This window comes from Pavona decussata, unplaced genomic scaffold (genome assembly GCF_977016875.1).
Source record: "Pavona decussata unplaced genomic scaffold, jaPavDecu1.1 SCAFFOLD_89, whole genome shotgun sequence".
Lineage (NCBI taxonomy): Eukaryota > Metazoa > Cnidaria > Anthozoa > Scleractinia > Agariciidae > Pavona > Pavona decussata.
This window is the reverse complement of record NW_028145506.1, coordinates 2,708-22,500: the sequence shown is the minus strand read 5'-3', so window position 1 is coordinate 22,500 and position 19,793 is coordinate 2,708. Positions and strand designations below refer to the sequence as shown.

Genomic DNA, 19,793 nt, shown 5'->3' with positions numbered 1-19,793 from the left:
GACTGCGAGAAGTTCCTTATTTTTCGGTAGGGAAAGTAAAGCGAGTTAACCACGCGACCGCGCGCGCGAAAATTGCCTCACGCGAGGAGACGCGACGCGCGGAGGGCACCGATATAACGCGTACGCGCGTAACCTATTATCGACCGTTTGCCGCCTGGCATGGTTGCCTTTTCTGGAATTTTAAGTAACCGAAAATAAGACCTGATCGCCGGTTAATTTTTTTAATAGACAATACGAAAAGTGATCTGCTGCCTTGTAGGAAAGTAGGAAAGAAAATACTAAAGGCGCCTACATGAATGTGATGAGTTAGCTTATGTAGAAGAAAGACCCTCGCAGTTATTTACTCAACGTAAACAGCTCCTAGCTGGCTTGAAACTCAGTTGGTAGAGCACTGCACCGGCATCGACGAGGCCATGGGTTCAAATCCCATGCAAGCCGGAATTGTTTTCAGTCTTTCTTTGCGTAAATAACTACGAGGGTCTTCCATGAATCTGTCACTGATCTTGTATTGACTCCTATCGATTTACGTGAAGAAATTACTGTGTTCAGTCAGCTGTGAATAGAAACATTGCATCCCCCCTTTCTCTTTCCGTCCTTATTTTCATTCCCATTGTATCTTCGTTTCTTCTGTTCCAGGTTTGAACGTGTGATATTTAGTAATAACACAGGACGTGCAAGCACAGCAATACGTTTCACAACTGCGCTACCATACGGGAGTCCAGTGGATGTTACACCAGAATTCATAAACTGCACCATTAAAGACCACGCCATGTCAAATTTTTCCCGAACGAGCCCTTTTACGAGTCAGCGAGTCAACCTGAACTTTACTGGAACAAATCTTTTTCAGGGGAATAAAGGAAGTAAGAATTTTTAAATCCATCCTCGGTCAGTGAGAAAAATATTGTGTACATGATTTTGAACCTAATTTTAATGACCCAACCTGCGATTTATGCATGCATGAATGCTTCAAGATGACTTGTTGTCAATCTAGTAGCCAGAGTCCTTAGGCTCTTTGACCAGTGGTTGGTCGCTAGGAGAGACTCTGGAGAATTTGATCTTGCATCCAAGTGGACCTTGAGAGTACTACTTTCATCCAGAAGTTTCATTTCCCTCAAAATTCTTCCAGTAGTCAATTCTAATTTGCGCTCGAAATGAATGAACGCTAAAAAATCGTAACAAATCGCTGATGTAAAGACTTTTTTTTAATAAACAATTCACTTTTGAGTACTGGACCGGGTTGTTCGAAAGCCGATTAACGCTAATCCACGATTAAAAGTTAACCGAGGTTTTCATCTCGCTCATTAAAGATGATTTTAAAGGCTCATTTTGAGCTAATGGTAAAGGAAAGTCTAAGACAAAACTTCGGGACAAAAATCTTTTGGACAAATCCTTATGGATTAGTAAATATACTCGAATCAAAGTTCATGTCAATCCATGATTGGCTTAATCGGGCTTTGAACAACTGGGCCCTGGTGTTGAACTTATCAAAGGCAAACCTTAATTAGCAAACACGAAACCAACGTCGGTAAACAATTAGTAATTTGTTTACGCTCTTTAAACTTGTTGATGTTGTTGTTTTTGTTAAGGTGGGGCAGCTGCCTTTCAGGATTGCGTCGTTTACGTCCACGGAAAGCTGAAATTTGTCAATAACACAGGGACTAATGGCGGAGCGCTGTTCATTCGATCAAGTCAAATAAAACTGTTCCCGGACAGTGAGCTAGTGTTCTTAGGCAATAAAGCCAGGGGAGTGGGCGGCGCTATTTTTGTGTTGGAACATGTATTGGATGAGTTCATACACATGTACAACCCAGACTGTTTTCTGGCGTATCACAATCCACTTTTGCCTCCGTCAAAATGGAAGGTATGTGTCTTTTACATTTTCCCAACTTGGGCAGTCTGTAAACATAACCCTCAGTAGTGACTTCAAATCAAAGCTGAAGGAAAAGAACAAATTTCGTTTTGAGAAATGCAGGAAACAGCCCAATAAAGAAGTACTCTCCGAGATCAGGAGCTCATGTTTGAAATGGATACATTTTGGAATTTTCTCCACGGAGTATGCAAACGTTAAGACCACCTTGTACAGGTTAATAAACGACACCGCAGGAAAGTGCTGCTCAGTAGCTTTCATTTGAATGGTCACATTTTAGGATTTCATTCACAGACTCAAAAGTTGGAACCACCTTGTACAACAAAATAAACAGCAGCATAGGAAAGTACTGCTCAGTAGCTTACATTTGAATGGTCACACTTTAGGATTTCATCCACAGACTCAAAAGTTAGAGCCACCTTGTACAGCGTAATAAAAAGTACCACAAACACAAAGCTACAAGTTACATAAAGATTGCATTTAACATGCACTAAAATCTGTAGCCAGTTTCTCTGATACAACACAATACAAGAAAAAGTACGTGGTACATACCGAATACGAGAGATCAGAGAAGCTAGAACAAAGCGAGAAGACAACAACCAATTCAACCCACATGAGATATACCATAGATGACCCTTAGTCAGGGCTCAAGACTAATGCCGTTGCCAACAAGTAAAAATTTAGCTTTGGCCAGAAGGGTTTGCGTTTTCACGAGCGCTGAAGTACCGAACGGAAAACAAAAATGAAAATTATTTCAGATAAATCTCAAAAGCAAATTGAGAGAAGAGAAAATAAAACAAAAACTTTTAGTGGATTTTATATTCTACTTCGTTAAAATGATAAGCCGAAATGGAACAAAAGAGAATTACGTACCTTCAGCTTTGTAATGTATGCTATCACAAGGTGGCCATTGACCTTGGGGAGAAAGCAGTTCGGCCAAGCTACAACTACGATTAACTTTGGCTTCAAATACTATACATGGAAGTAACTCTGGATAAACACTGTGCAAGACAAAACTGGCTAGCAGAAATGTTGGTTTGGATAGTAAAATCTGACCTCTTAGTAGCCACTGGGCTATTAAGGTAAAAAGTTAGTCTCGAGCCCTACCGAGTCCAAGCTAGGTCACGCTCGTCTACATAAGGAGAAAGTGAGGCCTCTGGCCAATGCGCTACGTATTCCTACTCCCAGTTTTTTAGTATTGCTTGTCCTTTCTAAAGTGGAGTCACCTAAGCCTGTTGTGGACCGTCTTCCTAAATGCAGTAATTTTTCATATATACCTTTGTTTTCTTTTTAGACCAATGTCTCATTCATTGAGAACAGTAGTACGGTGAAAGGAGGTGCCATCTACATCTCGTCTCTTCAGCGCTGTGTATGGAATGAAGACCCTCCTCATCATAATCCAAAGAAGGCTCTCCGCTGGTCCAGTAACTTCGTATACAAAAACAACTCGCTCATTTTGGATGAAAGCCTCAATCCTTCCAATAACGACATTGCGACTGACACTAAAAGTTTTCTCTCGAGCGTAAAAAATAATACAATTCAGCTCATGCCTGGCGAAGACCTCCCACTAAATCTGCAAGCACTTGACGAGCTCGGACAAGAAGTAATTACCATAGTGTTCGTTTCAGAAGACGACCAAGGAAACAGCTCATCGAAAATGTTACTCCACGATGTCATGTACGTGCTTTCTCCCGATGAAACTGTGCCGTTATCATTTAGCGCACCTGAAGCGTTATACAGTGAAATAGAAACCAAAGAAGTGAAACGAACCCTTCAGTTTGTAGATCCATTCTCTACGTTGATAAATGGTCATCGTTTTTCCTTGGAACTCCAGTCGTGCCACCCTGGGTTTACTTTCTCAAAAGATCTTCGAAAATGTGTTTGCAATAAGAAAATGGATGCTATTCAGAGGTAAGCACTGCAATTAGCATTGAAGACCCTCACAATGTTCTCCAGACCAAGAAAAACTTACTTACATCTTGGGAAAACTCTCAGCGTTGGGGGTGGTGGTGGGGGGGGGGGGGGGGGAGGTGGGTGGGCGGTATTAAACTCGTGTTTGGGTATAGGGGTGCCGCTGGGGGGCTTAAAACCTTGACCCTGTTTAGGACAAAAATGACCTTCAATACATACCCTGTGCGGAACAACGCCCTCTAATAGAATACCCTATTTAGATACTGAAACCAATAGCGCTAGTATCTAGTCTTAATAAACGTCTCCGACTGCTGAACTCTCGACGACAGTCTTCAGGCATATCCTGATAAGACAGACTCGCTTGAAATTATATACCCTGTTCAGAGCAGAGGGGCCAAAAACCATATCCTATCCAGTGGCACTTTTTGCAATTCGTAAATCCATCAAAAATATGGTCTATGGTCTTCCCAATTATAAATCCCCAGGCAAATCACGTGAACAGCTTTAAAATTTTGATAAGAAATAATACATAGGAACTATAAAATTTGTGTTCAGCAATGTTACTGAATTAGCTCGCTCGCCTGACTACCTGGAATTGGTCTGCTAGCAATATATATTCCAACTCTTGACAATAAGACTCTTCCTAGTTGCTGTGAACCTCATTATGAAAGCAAGGCTAAGTACAAAGATTTTATTATGAAAATAAGTGTTCATTCATATGAAAACAAAACTAATTTTCATTTGAAACGCTTTGCTCTTTGCCTCGCTTTCATAATGAGGTTCATATCAACTTGGAATTGGCTTCTTTGAGATTTCTTTATTTTCGAACTTAGACATTGATTATTTCTATTTTTTCAACAACAGATGCAATAATGATGGTACCCTTTATCTGAAAGAGGGTTACTGGGCTAACATCTCGGATACAAACACCTTGGTAACATACTACTGTCCATTCAAGTACTGCAAGTGCAATCGCACATCTGGGTCAACAGGGTGTTTATTTGACCCAAAACACAGAAATGAGCAGTGTTCTAAAAACAGGGAGGGATGGATGTGTGGACAATGCAAAAGAAATACCAGTGTTGGATTAAGGTAATTAACAGTTAGGGAGTTTTCCATCTCTGAGAACCGAATTTGAAGAATTCTTCAAACAACGCGTAACATTTTCGCAATGTCCAAGTTTGAAAAATTTTGTGGAACGATGCCAGCTGCAAAATGACCCATTCCACATTACCCGATTAACCGGTTGGACCGACTTGGACTCTGCTTGTCACGTGTCTCGCATGACTAATAATAATAATAATAATAATAATAATAATAATAATAATAATAATAATAAATAAAAACAATTTTGAATTCTTAAAATCTCCTTAGGCCCGGTTCATACGTCGAAATTTACATGAGCCGAACCTAATACCTATTAAGGTCGACCCAAATAATTAAGTTCGGCAGTTGATTCAGACGTCAAACCTAACTGAAGTCGAACTTAGTTAAAGCTAAAGTGAGAAAGTAGACTTTCGTGGTCAGCGGCTGTTGTTTTTACTCAACAAGATTCAAAATGGCGGCCGGGAAAGATGAATTCTGATATGGAAGAGCTTGTTTGGTAAAATAATAAAGACAGGCCAAACACGGCTTCTACTGGTCGAGATAGGAAGAATATGACCTTCAAAGCTAATTTGCTCTCACGAGTACGTCTCTCAAAGATCTCCCTTTTCTGTGCGAAAGTAAGGAAGGGTCTTTGTAGATCTCCCTTAGCAGAGGCTGATTTACCAGGAGCCATAATCAGGGATGGAGACCGTAACGAGATGCCATTTTGACTTGTGGGCTTGTCCCCATGTGTTAAACCAAAAAATCGATTTTTAGAAAAATTGCGCCATACGCACGTGCGTACACGCGTGTAAACGGTCAGGATCGCGCGTGGAGAAATTGAAATTTTTTTCCTCTCGTTCAAAATGGCGTCCAAATTTTAAAATTCTGCCAGGGAATATCTCCTCAGTGCCCACATTTAAGGAATTAGACTCTCACAAAGAAAACGTGACAATTGAAAGAAGACGGGAAAAGTTGGAATAAGCGGCCTATTGATCACATGACTCTCACAGTAAAGTCAAAAAGGCGCCAAATCGGTGGCACTGCGTGCGTTGCTACTGTTGAATGAATGAAAAAAACTTACACTCTACGGACATGTGCTCAGACAAGTAAGGACTTTTTTATCTTAAGTGAATTTTTTCTCAGCTGCTTTCCGTGTCACATATAAGGTAGTAGCCCCACGCAAGTTTGCGTGTATTCATGCGGGTTTATAACGTGAGGGGGGGGGGGGGGGGGGCACTTTTTTCTAAAAATAGATTTTTTTGCTACAACTCATGGGGACGCGTGGACCCCACGCTTACGGTCTCCATCCCTGATTATGGCTCGTGTATTTACTTATCTGAATTGTTTTAGGTTAGGCACAGAAGGGCGATATTCCATAGGGCTGACACTAAGGCAAAGGGCTTATTTATTTGGGCCAATATTTCAACAAGTACAACTAGTCTTCTTCAGGGCCAGAGTTGCAATGAGAAAAAAAAAACGGCTCACCCCTAAAGGACGCAGTCTTTGATGACTTTTTGTAACTTACGATGCACCTTTAACATTGCTTCACCTTCATCTATCATCTTTCAACAGATGGAACGAGTGTATAGCATGTAAAAGATCTGGTTGGATGCTGGGCGTGGTCATCCCAATTGTGGTTGGCCTGTGCGTGCTTATCATCTGGCTAAATCCCGGCATCTCTTGCGAACTACGAGGACCCCTGTTTTTCTTTCAAGTACTCCGATTTATTTTTGATCCCGCCAGTAGCGTAGGAGGACACGTGTCTCAGATAACGGACATATTCAACTTCGGAGGACCATTCATCTATCTGTTCAACACCTGCATTTTCCGAAACATATGCGATTTACATGCCATCGCGTTCGGCTACATGATTCCTTTGTTAGCCCTCCTCGTCTTTTTACTTGCTTACTTGCTCAGCATCAATTACTGTTTAAAGTTTAAATTTCGTAGGCATTCCATGCTGCAGTCGTTTTGGCTTCTCCTTCTCTTCGTTTACAGCTATCTCGTCGAAACCTCATGCCTGATCCTGTTTTGTCCAAAAGTTGGCGGGAAACACATTTTCTTCTATGACGGCACGGTTGAATGTTTCCATGGCATCCATCTACCTCTAGGAATCATCGCTATAATGGTGTTGGTCTTACTGGTTATTCCTCCGCCTATACTGGTTTTTCTGTTAACCAAAGGCTACTGGAGAGTTGGTGATCCTCAGGTTGTGAATACCCTGACTAACAGCTTGCGCCCCGAGTGCTGTTGGTGGTGGTCAGTGGATTTGGGTCGTAGAGTACTCGTAGTTGCTACCTATGCCCTTATCCCTGATTGGCAGATTAAAAAGGTCAGAAACTTAAGCCTCTAGTTCGTGCATGAAAGTCGACTTTTCGACTTCCAACTTGCGATTCGGCTTCAGTGATACAGATTATGAAAAGAAAAGGGTCACAACTGGGAGAGGTAATCAGATTTAAGGGAGATTTATAATCGCATTCACGGCAAACGTGAAACGTGAACGAGATTCGCATTTATGTTTTCTTGAAAAAATCGGTACACAGATAGGAATAGTGCAAAATAATTCTGACTTTTGATGCTAAGGCAAAGCGACTCAATTTTACTGAGAAACTGAAAACAGCGAGCGGCGAATGTAGGATAAATAATCCTGATAAAAATGGTCACGTGGTCATTTCTGCCGTTCGCCGTACACGTAATTCTAATTCTCTCTATCGCTTTCCTTCTGTTTTTTTTTTTTGTAGATTGTCATGATCGTTGTCTCCATGGTGATCCTGACCGTTCATAGCAACTGTCAACCTTACATGCGATCCCGGGCAAACTGGACCGAGTCTCTGTACCTCCTCGTTCTATGTGTGTTGGCGGTGACGCAAATTGTCCCGAAAGTTGTGGAGGATAAACATAACACAAGTGTATACATTTCCGTGGTTCTACTTGCTATTGTGTCCATTCACACAATTGTGGTCTTCTTTTATAAGGCCGCGCGCTTCTTCCGCGGGCGTTTTAGGAGTTGCGCATGCGCGGAAGACACAGTTGTGGATCGAAATGGTTATGGGGAGTTAGAAAACACGGAAACTACGCAGGACTTGGATACTGAGATTGAAAGACGAAGGAGCGTGCTGGATGCCATCTTTAGTACCCCAGCAAGACAACAGAACAATAGTTAGTACTTGCTAAAATTTAAGTGTCTCCTGATATCGTTAAAGCATAATTTTCGCAATTTATATGCGGAAAATTTGACTTTTACTCCGTCTTTGTTTTGCTCCATTTGCGGAGTCGGTTCTGTACGTGTCATTTCCATTGGGCCCAAAAACAGAACCAGGAGGGCTAAGGGTAGCCGGACTGCAAAATGTCTTGCTAATAATACACATTATTAAAAACTGGATAATTGTATAATGCAATTCCAGGGTTTTGATTGGCTGAGCGGCCATGGTATATGAGCCATTATACCATGCCCGAGAAGTAGCGACCATAAATTGTTTTCTGGTTGCTCTTGAAAATGAAATCAGCAAGGCCTACCAATACTACTTGATTGTTTTTAAAAAAATATATATATCCACTCGCGCGTGTTGGATATGAGATGATTATAGCCAACTCGGCGCTACGCGCCTCGTATCTATCATCTCATATCCAACGCGCGCTCGTGGAATAAGTGTTAAATAGAGCATTTCCGAGTTAAAACCATTTACAATTTAATGTGATGACGCTAATTCTGAAGATGGCAGCCGTTTATAACGATTACGATGTTGAAACCTACGCCCATCTCTCCCTCTTTTGCACTGGCCCTAAAAGTTAAATTATTGTCATCATTACTGGCTGAACATTGATTTCGTCTTATGTTTTTAGATACTGGCTCATGATAGCAGACTGCAACTGGTGTTTTGGTCCACTGAATGGTACAAAGCCCTTCTGTGGGCTATAAATGACAGACTTCGCCAACAAGGAGAAGATATAGTATAAATTTGAAGAAAAAAAACTCAATAGTAATAAAGAGATGTATTTCAGGCATAGCTTATTGTAGAACGTTTTCGTGACGGCTTAATTTTGCGGGCTTTTCAGGAAGTATTTCGTTATTAAATTTTCGCAAATGTGTTAAATTCGATGTATCTGATCAAATCAGAGATAGAGATAGACCACCACACCGGGGACTGCGTCCCCTACTCTTTTCAAACAGTGTGTGGATTATTAAGAACAAGTGTTGTGAGATGGGACCTATGGTTTATCGTCCTTATCCGAGAAGACTAGAAAGTCTAACCATTTGCAGATATCATTACAAAGGCAGTACTTTATCCTCAGTTATTTTTAAAAAGACCCTGAGTGTCAGGGTACAGCCGGGGTTTGAACCTGCGACCTCCCGCACGGTAGTCCAGTGCTCTCCTAAGTAAGCTCACCGGTCAGTCCAGTTTTAGTGAGAGAGCGTTTAGCTTTAGCGCTCATGTGGTAATAAAGAGGCAGATTTAATTACACATTTTAACTTTATGAAAATGAAGCGAAAGGATCCTTTCAAAAGGAGACAGATTATAATAGTTTTTGCATATCAGTCAAGATGAAAATGTTTGAATTTAATTGTCCTTGGGACGAAGCAGTAAGTGTTCACTAGAAGACGTAGCGTTTTTTCTGTAAGTAGTGTGGACATTGTAAGTACTTTTAGTATTGTAAGTATAGTAAGTATTGTTAACAATGTAGATATATAGTTATTGCGGTTAGTATTGTGAGTATTGTAAGTAATGTAAGTAGTGTTCAGTATTGTCAATGACGTGTCATGTAAGGCAAATAAAAATTGTTAAAAAAAAGAGGTAGATTTTAAAGATATCCAATCTAGTGTGAAAAATGCTCAGTTCCGTCTGTGAAACTTACGTGCCTGCGATACATTTGATAGTCTGTCCCCTTTCTCTGTCCCTGTTTATTTTTCGGCTGAAATACTTGCAAACAAAATACACCAAAATCGAAATGTGAGAGGCCTATCAGTCATAAAAAATAAAATTCGGAAAGGAAATTATAGTTGTCCCAGTTTGCAGACGATACTATACACCGATATAGCTTCTGTGAACTGAATGGCATTGGGAATTGTCTTTAACTTTGGAAAATAGCTGGCCTGTTTTTAAATATAAAGAAAACAAAGGCAATTTGATTCGGGAATGGGCAAATAACAGAGACAGGCCACTTGGGTTGAAATGGCTTCACAGCCCGCTTAACATTCTTGGTATTTATTCTTCATATGATGCGTTAGCCGCAGAAAGTTTTGACTTAGGAAACGGAATATTATTCCCCAAATTTAGCAGCTGTTGTTAAGTTTACGAAAATTTTAGCCGGACCTTATTTTGCATTTTTGCAGAGATCTGCATTTCTTGTTCTGACAAAAAGGCTGATAAAAATAGAAATAGGAAAGCAAGTGCTTAAGAGTGGACACGGAAACTAGATGAGAATAGAGCAGTAAAGGAAATATAAAAAATATAAAACACTCCAAGGATGTTTTGTGGCTCGTTGTAAAGGACTTTATTGTTCTTTGTCGACTTTGTCTAGATTGACATGTATCTAAAATCTAGTTGTTTTTTGAAATCTTTGGTTTTCCCTCTCTTGTATTGCTACCTGTAACACAAAAAAAAACAAAAATAACATGTATTCTTCATTACAAATATTGCCAAACAGGTATTTACAGTCTGTATACTGTCGTCGCTATAAAGGAAAGATTAAAGCCTCACATGATTCACAACAGATACAGGTGTGAAATAACTATGTACACTGATTGGCACTCTCCATCTTAAATGGTATAGAATGCCATTACAGGCTTACCCCCGCAGTACGTCGCCGGTTACCAACTTACACAATATCCATTCGCACTAAATTTAATAGACTTTAGAATTCGCAGTTTTGGTTCGAAATAGCATTCTTAAAAAAACACAGCACAATTTAGGGTAATACAATAGAATTATAAAGACAACAACAACAAACGAAATAGAATGCCGATCGGTCGTATTTAGAGTGAAACTTAATCTAGTCACTAATACCCCACTGGGGAGCCCGTCGAGCCTGTTCACAGGCTAAATGAACGCTTCTGAGTAGTACTTTCCAGTGGTGCTGTTTATTATGCTGTACAAGACGCTTCTAACTTTTGAGCCTGGGGATGAAATCCTAAAGTGTGATTATTCAAATGAAAGCTACTGAGCAGTACTTTCCTGTGGTGCTGTTTATTATGCTGTACAAGGTGGTTCTAACTCTTGAGTCTGTGGATGAAATCCTAAAGTGTGACCATTCAAATGAAAGCTACTGAGCAGTACTTTCCTGTGGTGCTGTTTATTATGCTGTACAAGGTGGTTCTAACTCTTGAGTCTGTGGATGAAATCCTAAGGTGGGACCATTCATATGAAAGCTACTGAGCAGTACTTTCCTGTGATGCTGTTTATTATGCTGTACAAGGTGGTTCTAACTTTTGAGTCTGTGGATGAAATCCTAAGGTGGGACCATTCAAATGAAAGCTACTGAGCAGTACTTTCCTGTGGTGCTGTTTATTATGCTGTACAAGGTGGTTCTAGCTGTTGAGTCTGTGGATGAAATCCTAAGGTGGGACCAGTCAAATGAAAGCTACTGAGCAGTACTTTCCTGTGATGCTGTTTATTATGCTGTACAAGGTGGGTCTAACTTTTGAGCCTGTGGACAAAATCCTAAAGTGTGACCATTCAAATGAAAGCTACTAAGCAGTACTTTCCTGTGGTGCTGTTTATTATGCTGTACAAGGTGGTTCTAACGTTTGAGTCTGTGGATGAAATCCTAAAGTGTGATTATTCAAATGAAAGCTCCTGAGCTACACTTCCTTCTGGAATATTGCCGAGCACAAGGTTAATTGTCCGCACTCTTTGGGGTTAGACCAAATTTTTTGATTTACTTTTGTTTAACCTATGTCAATTGAAGCGAGAAGTTTTTAAAATGACATGAAGTGTCAAAACAATACCAAAGAAATAAACCTGACCATCGCATTGTTTCTCGTTGCACTTCGTGTAACCTCCATCAACGCTCCTTTGGGCCCTGGGGGCCTGGGTCTAGAAAGAAGGTTGAGTTTAGTAGTCATTACGAGCCATTACCCGATTTTATTATTCCATTATTATGTAATTTCACCTAATAAGGTCAAGAGAACGCGCAAAATACAAGACCTTAATATATACACTGTAGTGTCCCGGTTTGACCAGTCTAGAAAAGAGCGAAAACGGGCAACGACATTTCACTGGGTTTCTGTGTTGTTTACGTCATTCGCACGCGCCATATACTGATAAACAGCTGGATGGAGGGATGTATTTAAACACTCTTCCCAGAAAAGAGAAACCAAAATAACAAAATCTTTTCGTAGTGAAATATGGTTTTACATATAATTCGCGCAGACATTTTGCTCATTGCTTGTATTTTTCCTCGCCCTTTCGGGCCTCGCAAAAATACTCCGCAACTCGAAAAATATCCGCGCGTACTATATGTAAAACCATCGAAGAAAATGTATGTGTTTGGCTTATTGACACGTATCGACGCTTTGAAAGAAACCTCTATAACAACTGCTGTCTTTTTAGCTACTTGAAACATGAACAAATATGAGATAAGCCAGATAAACAAACAGACAGGATGAAAGGAAAGTTACCAGTGTTATTTCCTTCGTTTGATCCAGCTTACGAAACAAGACCGAAAAGTAGTATGGGTATCTGTAAATCTTGTTATTTGGCTGTCATTTTACGGTTAGCAGTACCAGCGCAGGATGGGAAAAATACCATAAACATTTGTTCGTGCGATTTATTTTCTGTAGAGATGAATCGTAGCTGCGTTTGGTAAAGATAATAAATTAGTAATACCCATATCACTTTGCGGTCTTGTCGAGTAGGCTTTCCGACAACTCTGAATATGAAGTTTGATACTCTATAAAGTCACCACAACATGAAGGGCTCACTTTAGACGGAAGGCCTTCCTGTCAAAGGCTCAATCAATGCAGCGCCTTCTATCTGCCAGCTCTATCCACCTTCACATTTACAAAATTCTTGTGCGCGGTTACAAGGAATGATATGCAAGTTTTGCAATTTCGACAACAGTTTTGTTTCAACGGAAACCATTGCAGCCTAACTGGGATTTATGGAACAACATGATTGTCAAAGTTTGCTGTGAATGCATGAGTTTGAAATTTTTTCTAGTTTTTCAGATGTTAACAGGCTTGGTGTGTGAAAGAGCCTGGAGAAAACACTTGTTCTAGCACTGGCCAATAACAGGCCTTTAGATTCTAGGGCGAGTACGAGTACAACTACGAGTTTTTTCCAATAGAAAAATGAGCGCGCGTGAGTGAACCATTGTCATTTTGGCGGGAAAACGAGATAGCCGTCGTCATTTTACTACAAGTTTTTGTCCAGGGATTGAACTCGGGTCAAATTGGGGGAAGCCGAGTGCTCTCACCACTGCGCCATCCTTTCTCTCTGCGACTGCGCACGATCCTTTTGGTCTACACCAAGGATCGCGGGCTCTGGGGAAATGACTCGAGAAAATGGTAATGTAAGGTCTCTTACTTGCTGCCAGTTTATAGATGTAGTTAGTTTTTTGTTTTCCCACACACTCCTGATCCTCGGCTTGGACGCAGGCGGTTGATCCATGAAGGTTCATGATGCAGTTGTCAGACTGCCCATCCCGAGAATAATTAAATTCAGCGAATGGACCGCTCCAACACTCGCCATAAAACTGTAGCCCAAACACGTTGTAACCTTTCTCAAGGGCTTTCTGAGCGCATCGACAGGCAAGACTTAATAGAAAAATTGAAAAAAAAAAAAAAAAAAAAAAAAAAAAAAAAAAAAAAAAAAGAATGAGCGGACGACTAAACGAAAGATTGGCGAATGGATGAACGGATAAATATATAATTGTTCCAAGTGGTTGGTCCTAATATTTTCTGCCTGCTCTATACCTCCTTTTCCTCAAGTTCCAATCACTTGAATCTGTGGCTAATAATCCCTCTTTACTCTCCCTTCTCACCTCTCCCTTCTCACCCTTCCCTTTTCACCTCTCCCTTCTCACCCCTCCCTTCTCACCCCTCTCTTCTTTCGTTCGTTTCCGTCCTTGAGTCCACGTTATGTCTTAATCTCTCCCTTAAAACAAAATTACTACTTCTTTAAACAATATTTAGTTAATATAATAAATCTGGCAATCTTACACCATAAGAATTATCTATATAAGAATGAATGAATGAATGAATGAATGAATGAATGAATGAATGAGTGAGTGAGTGAGTGAGTGAGTGAGTGAGTGAGTGAATGAATGAATGAGTGAGTGAATGAATGAATGAATGAATGAATGAATGAATGAATGAGTGAGTGAATGAATGAATGAATGAATGAATGAATGAGTGAGTGAGTGAGTGAATGAATGAATGAATGAATGAATGAATGAGTGAGTGAATGAATGAATGAATGAATGAATGAATGAATGAATGAATGAATGAGTGAGTGAGTGAGTGAATGAATGAATGAATGAATGAATGAATGAATGAATAAATGAATGAGTGAGTGAGTGAGTGAATGAACGAACGAACGAATGAACGAATCAGTCAGTGAATGTGTGTGAATGTGTGTGAATTTTATGTTTTCTTTTCCTCTTCTTTGTGAATTGTAAATGGATTTTGATATATTTTATTTCATGCTCCAGATATTTAAATCATTTTTATTTGGTTTATTTATTTATTTATTTATTTATTTCTTACATTGTAAAGCGCCTTGAGCTCAGGATATAAGCACTATAGAAATAAAGCTATTATTCAAAGCAGTGTAAACTTCTGGATGCCCAGAACCTAAGCAAACGATGGTTAAGCGGCAAACCGTAGCCAACTAACCTCTAATCAAACCCCTAAATAAAATAAAAATGAATCAAATGATAAAACCCTAACATTATATTTGAACTAAAATGCGTTGAAAACGTCTAACAGAAAATCCAAACTTCTAATGTTTTCTTAAAATGATCCTACGCGATAAGGCGTCAAAATGGATTCATGCAATTATTATTATTATTATTATTATTATTATTATTATTATTATTATTATTATTATTATTATTATTATTATTATTATTATGAATAATAGTCGCTTTCTTTCCGAGATCTACCACTGCTACGCAGACTAATAATGGATGGATGGATTAAGAGCACCGGAAGGGAGAAACGACTATTCTGGACGATCGATCAGTTAATGGAGAAACACTCTGCTCGGATCATTTTTTCGCGTTAAATGTATGTAACAGCAAGGCATGTTTAGGATCGCACCTGTGTATGGACTCTGTCCACTTGTGCCAGATCAGTTGATAGCCCTTTTCATGGTACTTGCTGTATATGTCCCTGTCATTCAGGAGCATTTCAGGAAGCGGTCGTGAAGGATTTATGTTGTCTTTAAAGCAGCCGATCTTTGTCCAGGATCGTTGGCATGTTGCGAAGTTTTGACCTGGAATTGTTAACAATAGAAGGATCGAAATTTTGAGAAAATGCACATATTAGAAGCGAGTATTGGCTTGAGGCTGTAAGATGGGCATCTCTAAAGAAACAAAAGCTGGAGGGGGGGGGGGGGGGGGCTTAACACAACATGGCGAAGAGCCGTGGAATCCGAAATGAGACAGAAGACGAACATTGGAAGGTAGGAAAAGATCTAGAGAGACTGGACAGGAGATGGTTGCGACCTTTTGGCTCGCCAGGAGGCGATGAGTGAGTGGGTGACTCCAGAAACTTATTTTAACCAAAACATATACCGTTATAGTGCTTTAAAACATTTCATTATTTTTCAAGCCACTACAAGGTTCATTTCAGTGCTGTTATTCGCCTCGTGACAGTGTGATATATATCGAGGAATGATGTGTTAACTCAGCTGCTTTTCATATACATCAATAACTTGCATGCAAGATCCTTGTCAGGACAGTTCACAACTATTATTTAAAAAAAAAACAGGAGATACAAATTCTCTCTGCGTACAGAGTTGTCACAGTGTGTGTTACGTTGGATGTTCGATGTTCCCAGTTTGGGAGTTTATTGTGGGTTTGAATTTTGTTATCACACCCTAACTTACCAATTTTTAAGACTGAACTACTATACAATATCTTGAGTTATTAAAGCTTATTATTGATTTGCTACATTGATTTATTGGATGGTGTAACCTCTCCCTGAACATCACTTTTGCTCACGAAATTCAAGGGTTACTTGACACATTAAAAGGCAAGATTTCAGTTCAGCCCCGTAAAAATTATGGTATACATTTTGCGACCCAAGCTCTGTTCATGCTCGTTCTTTGTGTAAGAGGGTTAGTATGACATTGACGTATGTATAATTAATGTATGGGGCTGTGCCGGATTCCTTCCCAGTAAAAACCCTATACAGTATTAGTATTAGTAGAGATAAGACAGCTCGAACGCTTAACTAATCCTTAATTATTGCTAGTTCCATTTCCATTTATATATTTAAAAAATCAATCAAATGTCAGTTTTAAGTTTCCCTGAACGTACACAATGAAAAAGAAATAAGCGATTTTCTGTGTTAATTTAGTTCTCAAATTAGTCTGAATTACAGTGGAAACATCATTAAGCTTATAAGAAGACATATTTGGTATCATACCAAGCATTCGCTAATAAAGTATAGCAAGTCTGCCTTCTGTGTTTTACTTAATCAGATTAAACGAAGATACCAATGAAATGTTTCGAAACAGGCTAGGACGTTTCGCGTCCGTTGTTAAATTTGACCAAATTGTTTTTCCCGATATCCACTTTGTTTTATTAAAATGAGTTTAAAAATGTGTTGCTCTCGTGTGAACTTGGCCAATCTATGAATAACAAGGCAGATCGAGTCACAAATGCCAAGATTTATTTGCTGTTTATTCAACCTAATACACAAAAGCAAAATATTCAAGTTCACCTCGTTGTTTTTGGTGGTGTCGATTCCATGGCCCGCTCTTAAGAGTTATATGCACATATTTAATTGCTTTTTTTTTTCAGCTTTAAATTCCAAAACGCAAAGTAAAGGACGAACGGACCGTGAAAGGAAATGTCTTAACTTGTTCGCGTCAGGTACTAAACAAAGCCAATATTTATAAATAAGAAAATAACATTTCCCCATTAACCAAAGTTTTACCTCACCCTTGATACTAAATGGGCCGTGGCAGTAGTTAGAATTGTTCAGTCCTTTCTATTCACTACATATCTACAGCTCCATGAAAATTTAGGTGAAAGTCTACAGTTCAAAAGTCAAATCACACCATGGGCAAGAGGAAATATACAGTTCAAGTAAATTAAGTTTAATTTCTCTCATATAAAGTCAGATTAAACTCACAGTGAAGTAACTGTGTCTTTTCTCGTCGTTTCTACTTCTTTCCAGTCTTTCACGAACTTTAAATTTAATGTCTTGGTTACCAATCATTTTCTTCGAAGGGAAGGCGCGGTGGCTAAGCGCTTTATGTTATCCCTCAAAAAGCGACTGGCCAATCACTGGGCCGAAATTACGATAGACATTTTAGAGCATCCGAACTAGTAATCGGAAGGTCTTAGGTTCGACTCCTGATAGCAGCACTCGGATTCCTTTTTTCCGAGTATGCCTGTGTCACTTTCTAGAATAATACATCATTCTCATTCATTCACCAGGCTGGAAATATACCATCACATTTATTTCATTTACCACACTTTCGACATTTAAATCCTAGCAGTATGCAGGATATTTGTCCCATGAACCTAGTTTAATGGCCTTAGCTCCCACGAGTCTCCTGTAGCTCAGTGGTAGATCATCCGAACTAGTAATCGGAAGGTCTTAGCTTCGACTCCTGATAGGAGCACTCGGATTTCTTTTTTCCGAGTATGCCTGTGTTAATACATCATTCTCACGATAGACATTGTTTTACAAATTCGTTTGCAGCTGGCAAGAGCAACAAACTCCTTCCATCCCTTGTTGACTCTCCCCACAGAGGGATGAAGTCGAAAATTAAACAGGCTGATGAAATATTGCTTTAATTATTTAATTTTAAAATAACACACCCACGACCCGAATGATATATTTGGGCTTCGAAATATGCTTACTTTATTGGATTGCTGTAGGCCTAACTGTAAATTGAAATCAATTACAGATATGTTCTAAGTCAGATGAAACGGACGAAGCAGACAAACGAAGCAAAAGGTTGCATTCATAACATTTTAATCAGTACTTTTCCAAGCATTACTCGATGTATTTCAGTCTTTTCCCAGCTCGGGAGAGCGCCAATTCCGGCCTCATCGGATGGCTTCAACGTTGGATGAGTTTGTTGTCCTATTAAGTGATTAAACCACTCGCGCTCCTGATAAGCTTAATGAGATATAGATATCTATGTGGCAACAATCGCAACTCAAAAGAAAACAAATCGAACACTTAAAACAGCTTTCAAGCGCTTAACTTGAAACCTGAAGGAAAGTTAGTTTGTCCCTCCATGGCACAGGATTCAAAACAAACAACGAGATTTTCCGTGTGAAAACAGCTCCCAACTAACCACATATTTGGAACTCAACTCGTAGCAACTCTAAATTGACCAACTTGTTTCCAGTTTTCTCGCTTTTGAAATGTCACACACCCCCTTCGTAACCAGACTTCTAGCGCTTTTTTAGGCCCCCACGAGCGGGCACCCTTTGCTTCCTTATATGGTGATAGGCCTAGTAACTTCTTTCGAGCTTCGCACGATTAATTTGATTATGAGTTTAAGCTCGCACGCTTAGCGCCCGCGCCTGGGATTCGAAGAGGACGCTCGGTTACTAAGACTTAACAAATGCTGGCGAGAAAGTTCTGATACAAACGGAGCGTTTGTCAGGAGTCTCGATGGGTGTTTTAATTTCTGCATGATTTAAAATGTAACAACCTACCTTGTGCAAGCCAAGTATGCAAGATTACAACAAGTGAAATTAGCAGAATCTTCATGTTGTATGGCAGCCTGAAAGAAAAGGAGTTTCTTGTTAAAATATTTAAATAAATATTTTATTTGACTATTGTGTGAGCTATTGTTGATTCGTTGCTGACTTTAAAGTGCGTTTCTTAAAAATCTAAAACAGTCCAACCAAAAGCAGATGCAGTGTTTCCACTGAAGGTATGTGAAAGGGGTACCATTTTTTATGGAAGGTATAATAATAATAATAATAATAATAATAATAACAATAAATTAATAAAATCTTTATTAAAATATTCCACACAAATTGCTATTTACAAGTTAAAATTATATAATGAAGAGCTATTAAAAACCTATTTACATTTCATTTCGATTAAAAAAAGATAATATTTTCTAGCAAAATTTCAGTAATAATTTCTTTTAAATATTCGATTGCGAAAAAAAAACTGAGACTACTTTCAAGCATAATGTTTTTGTAAAGAAAAAGAAAAAAAAACAAATGTCATGAAATTTAAAAAAATGAAATATATAATAATCACAATTATTAAAAACTGCATCATTGTATAATGCAATTCGAGGGATTTGATTGGCTTAGCGGCTATGGTATATGAGCAATTATACCATGGCCGAGAAATGGCGACCATTAAATTGCCTTCTGGTCGTTCTTGTACTGCGAAATCAGTAAGATCTAGCAATATTTCTCGGTTGTTTTTAATAAAACAATTATTCCACTTGCGCTTGTTGGATATGAGATGATTATAGCCAACTCGGCGCTACGCGCCTCGTTGGCTATCTATCATCTCATATCCAACGCGCGCTCGTGGAATAATTGCTAATTATTATTATTATTAGTATTATTATTATTATTATTATTATTATTATTATTATTATTTATCCTAGAAAAACCAATCAGCTGATCAAACGATCAGTTGATATCAACTGGTGACCTGCAATAAAAAAATACGCATACTATATATTATACAAATTAATACAAAACGAGACAAAAACGTAGTTCAAAATGATTATCGAATAGCACGATGGCGTATATATATTAT

The 19,793-nt window shown here is 39.1% G+C and overlaps 2 protein-coding genes across 2 annotated transcripts in view; one reads left to right on the top strand and one right to left on the bottom strand.

The window, feature by feature from the left end:
* The window catches only part of LOC146474379 (uncharacterized), an 11,059-nt gene extending 1,400 nt beyond the window's left edge, over window positions 1-9,659 (top strand). Inside the window, exons 2-8 of the mRNA XM_085116968.1 lie at window positions 637-860; window positions 1,587-1,861; window positions 3,162-3,778; window positions 4,643-4,870; window positions 6,440-7,199; window positions 7,609-8,026; window positions 8,711-9,659. Coding sequence (XP_084973094.1) covers window positions 637-860; window positions 1,587-1,861; window positions 3,162-3,778; window positions 4,643-4,870; window positions 6,440-7,199; window positions 7,609-8,026; window positions 8,711-8,724 — 2,536 coding nt within the window. The 3' untranslated portion in view covers window positions 8,725-9,659. The remainder of the gene's footprint in view (window positions 1-636; window positions 861-1,586; window positions 1,862-3,161; window positions 3,779-4,642; window positions 4,871-6,439; window positions 7,200-7,608; window positions 8,027-8,710) is intronic.
* A 680-nt stretch (window positions 9,660-10,339) lies between these two features.
* Window positions 10,340-18,847, bottom strand: LOC146474378 (uncharacterized). The gene is made up of 5 exons (XM_085116938.1): window positions 18,719-18,847; window positions 15,129-15,303; window positions 13,393-13,622; window positions 11,832-11,901; window positions 10,340-10,453 (listed from the first exon to the last, which is right to left on the bottom strand). The coding sequence occupies exons 1-4, from the start codon at window positions 18,771-18,773 to the stop codon at window positions 11,870-11,872; spliced, it is 492 nt and encodes a 163-aa protein (XP_084973064.1). The 5' UTR covers window positions 18,774-18,847; the 3' UTR covers window positions 10,340-10,453; window positions 11,832-11,869.
* Window positions 18,848-19,793: the final 946 nt, after the last annotated feature.

Bases quoted from the DNA above. Each gene is read 5' to 3' on its own strand.
- LOC146474378 (XM_085116938.1), bottom strand. From the start codon at position 18,773: ATGAAGATTCTGCTAATTTCACTTGTTGTAATCTTGCATACTTGGCTT. The intron at 15,304-18,718 runs GTAGGTTGTTAC...TAACAATTCCAG, and splicing joins GCATACTTGGCTTGCACAAG to GTCAAAACTTCGCAACATGC. The intron at 11,902-13,392 runs GTAAGAGACCTT...CCTTCTTTCTAG, and splicing joins CATCTATAAACTGGCAGCAA to ACCCAGGCCCCCAGGGCCCA.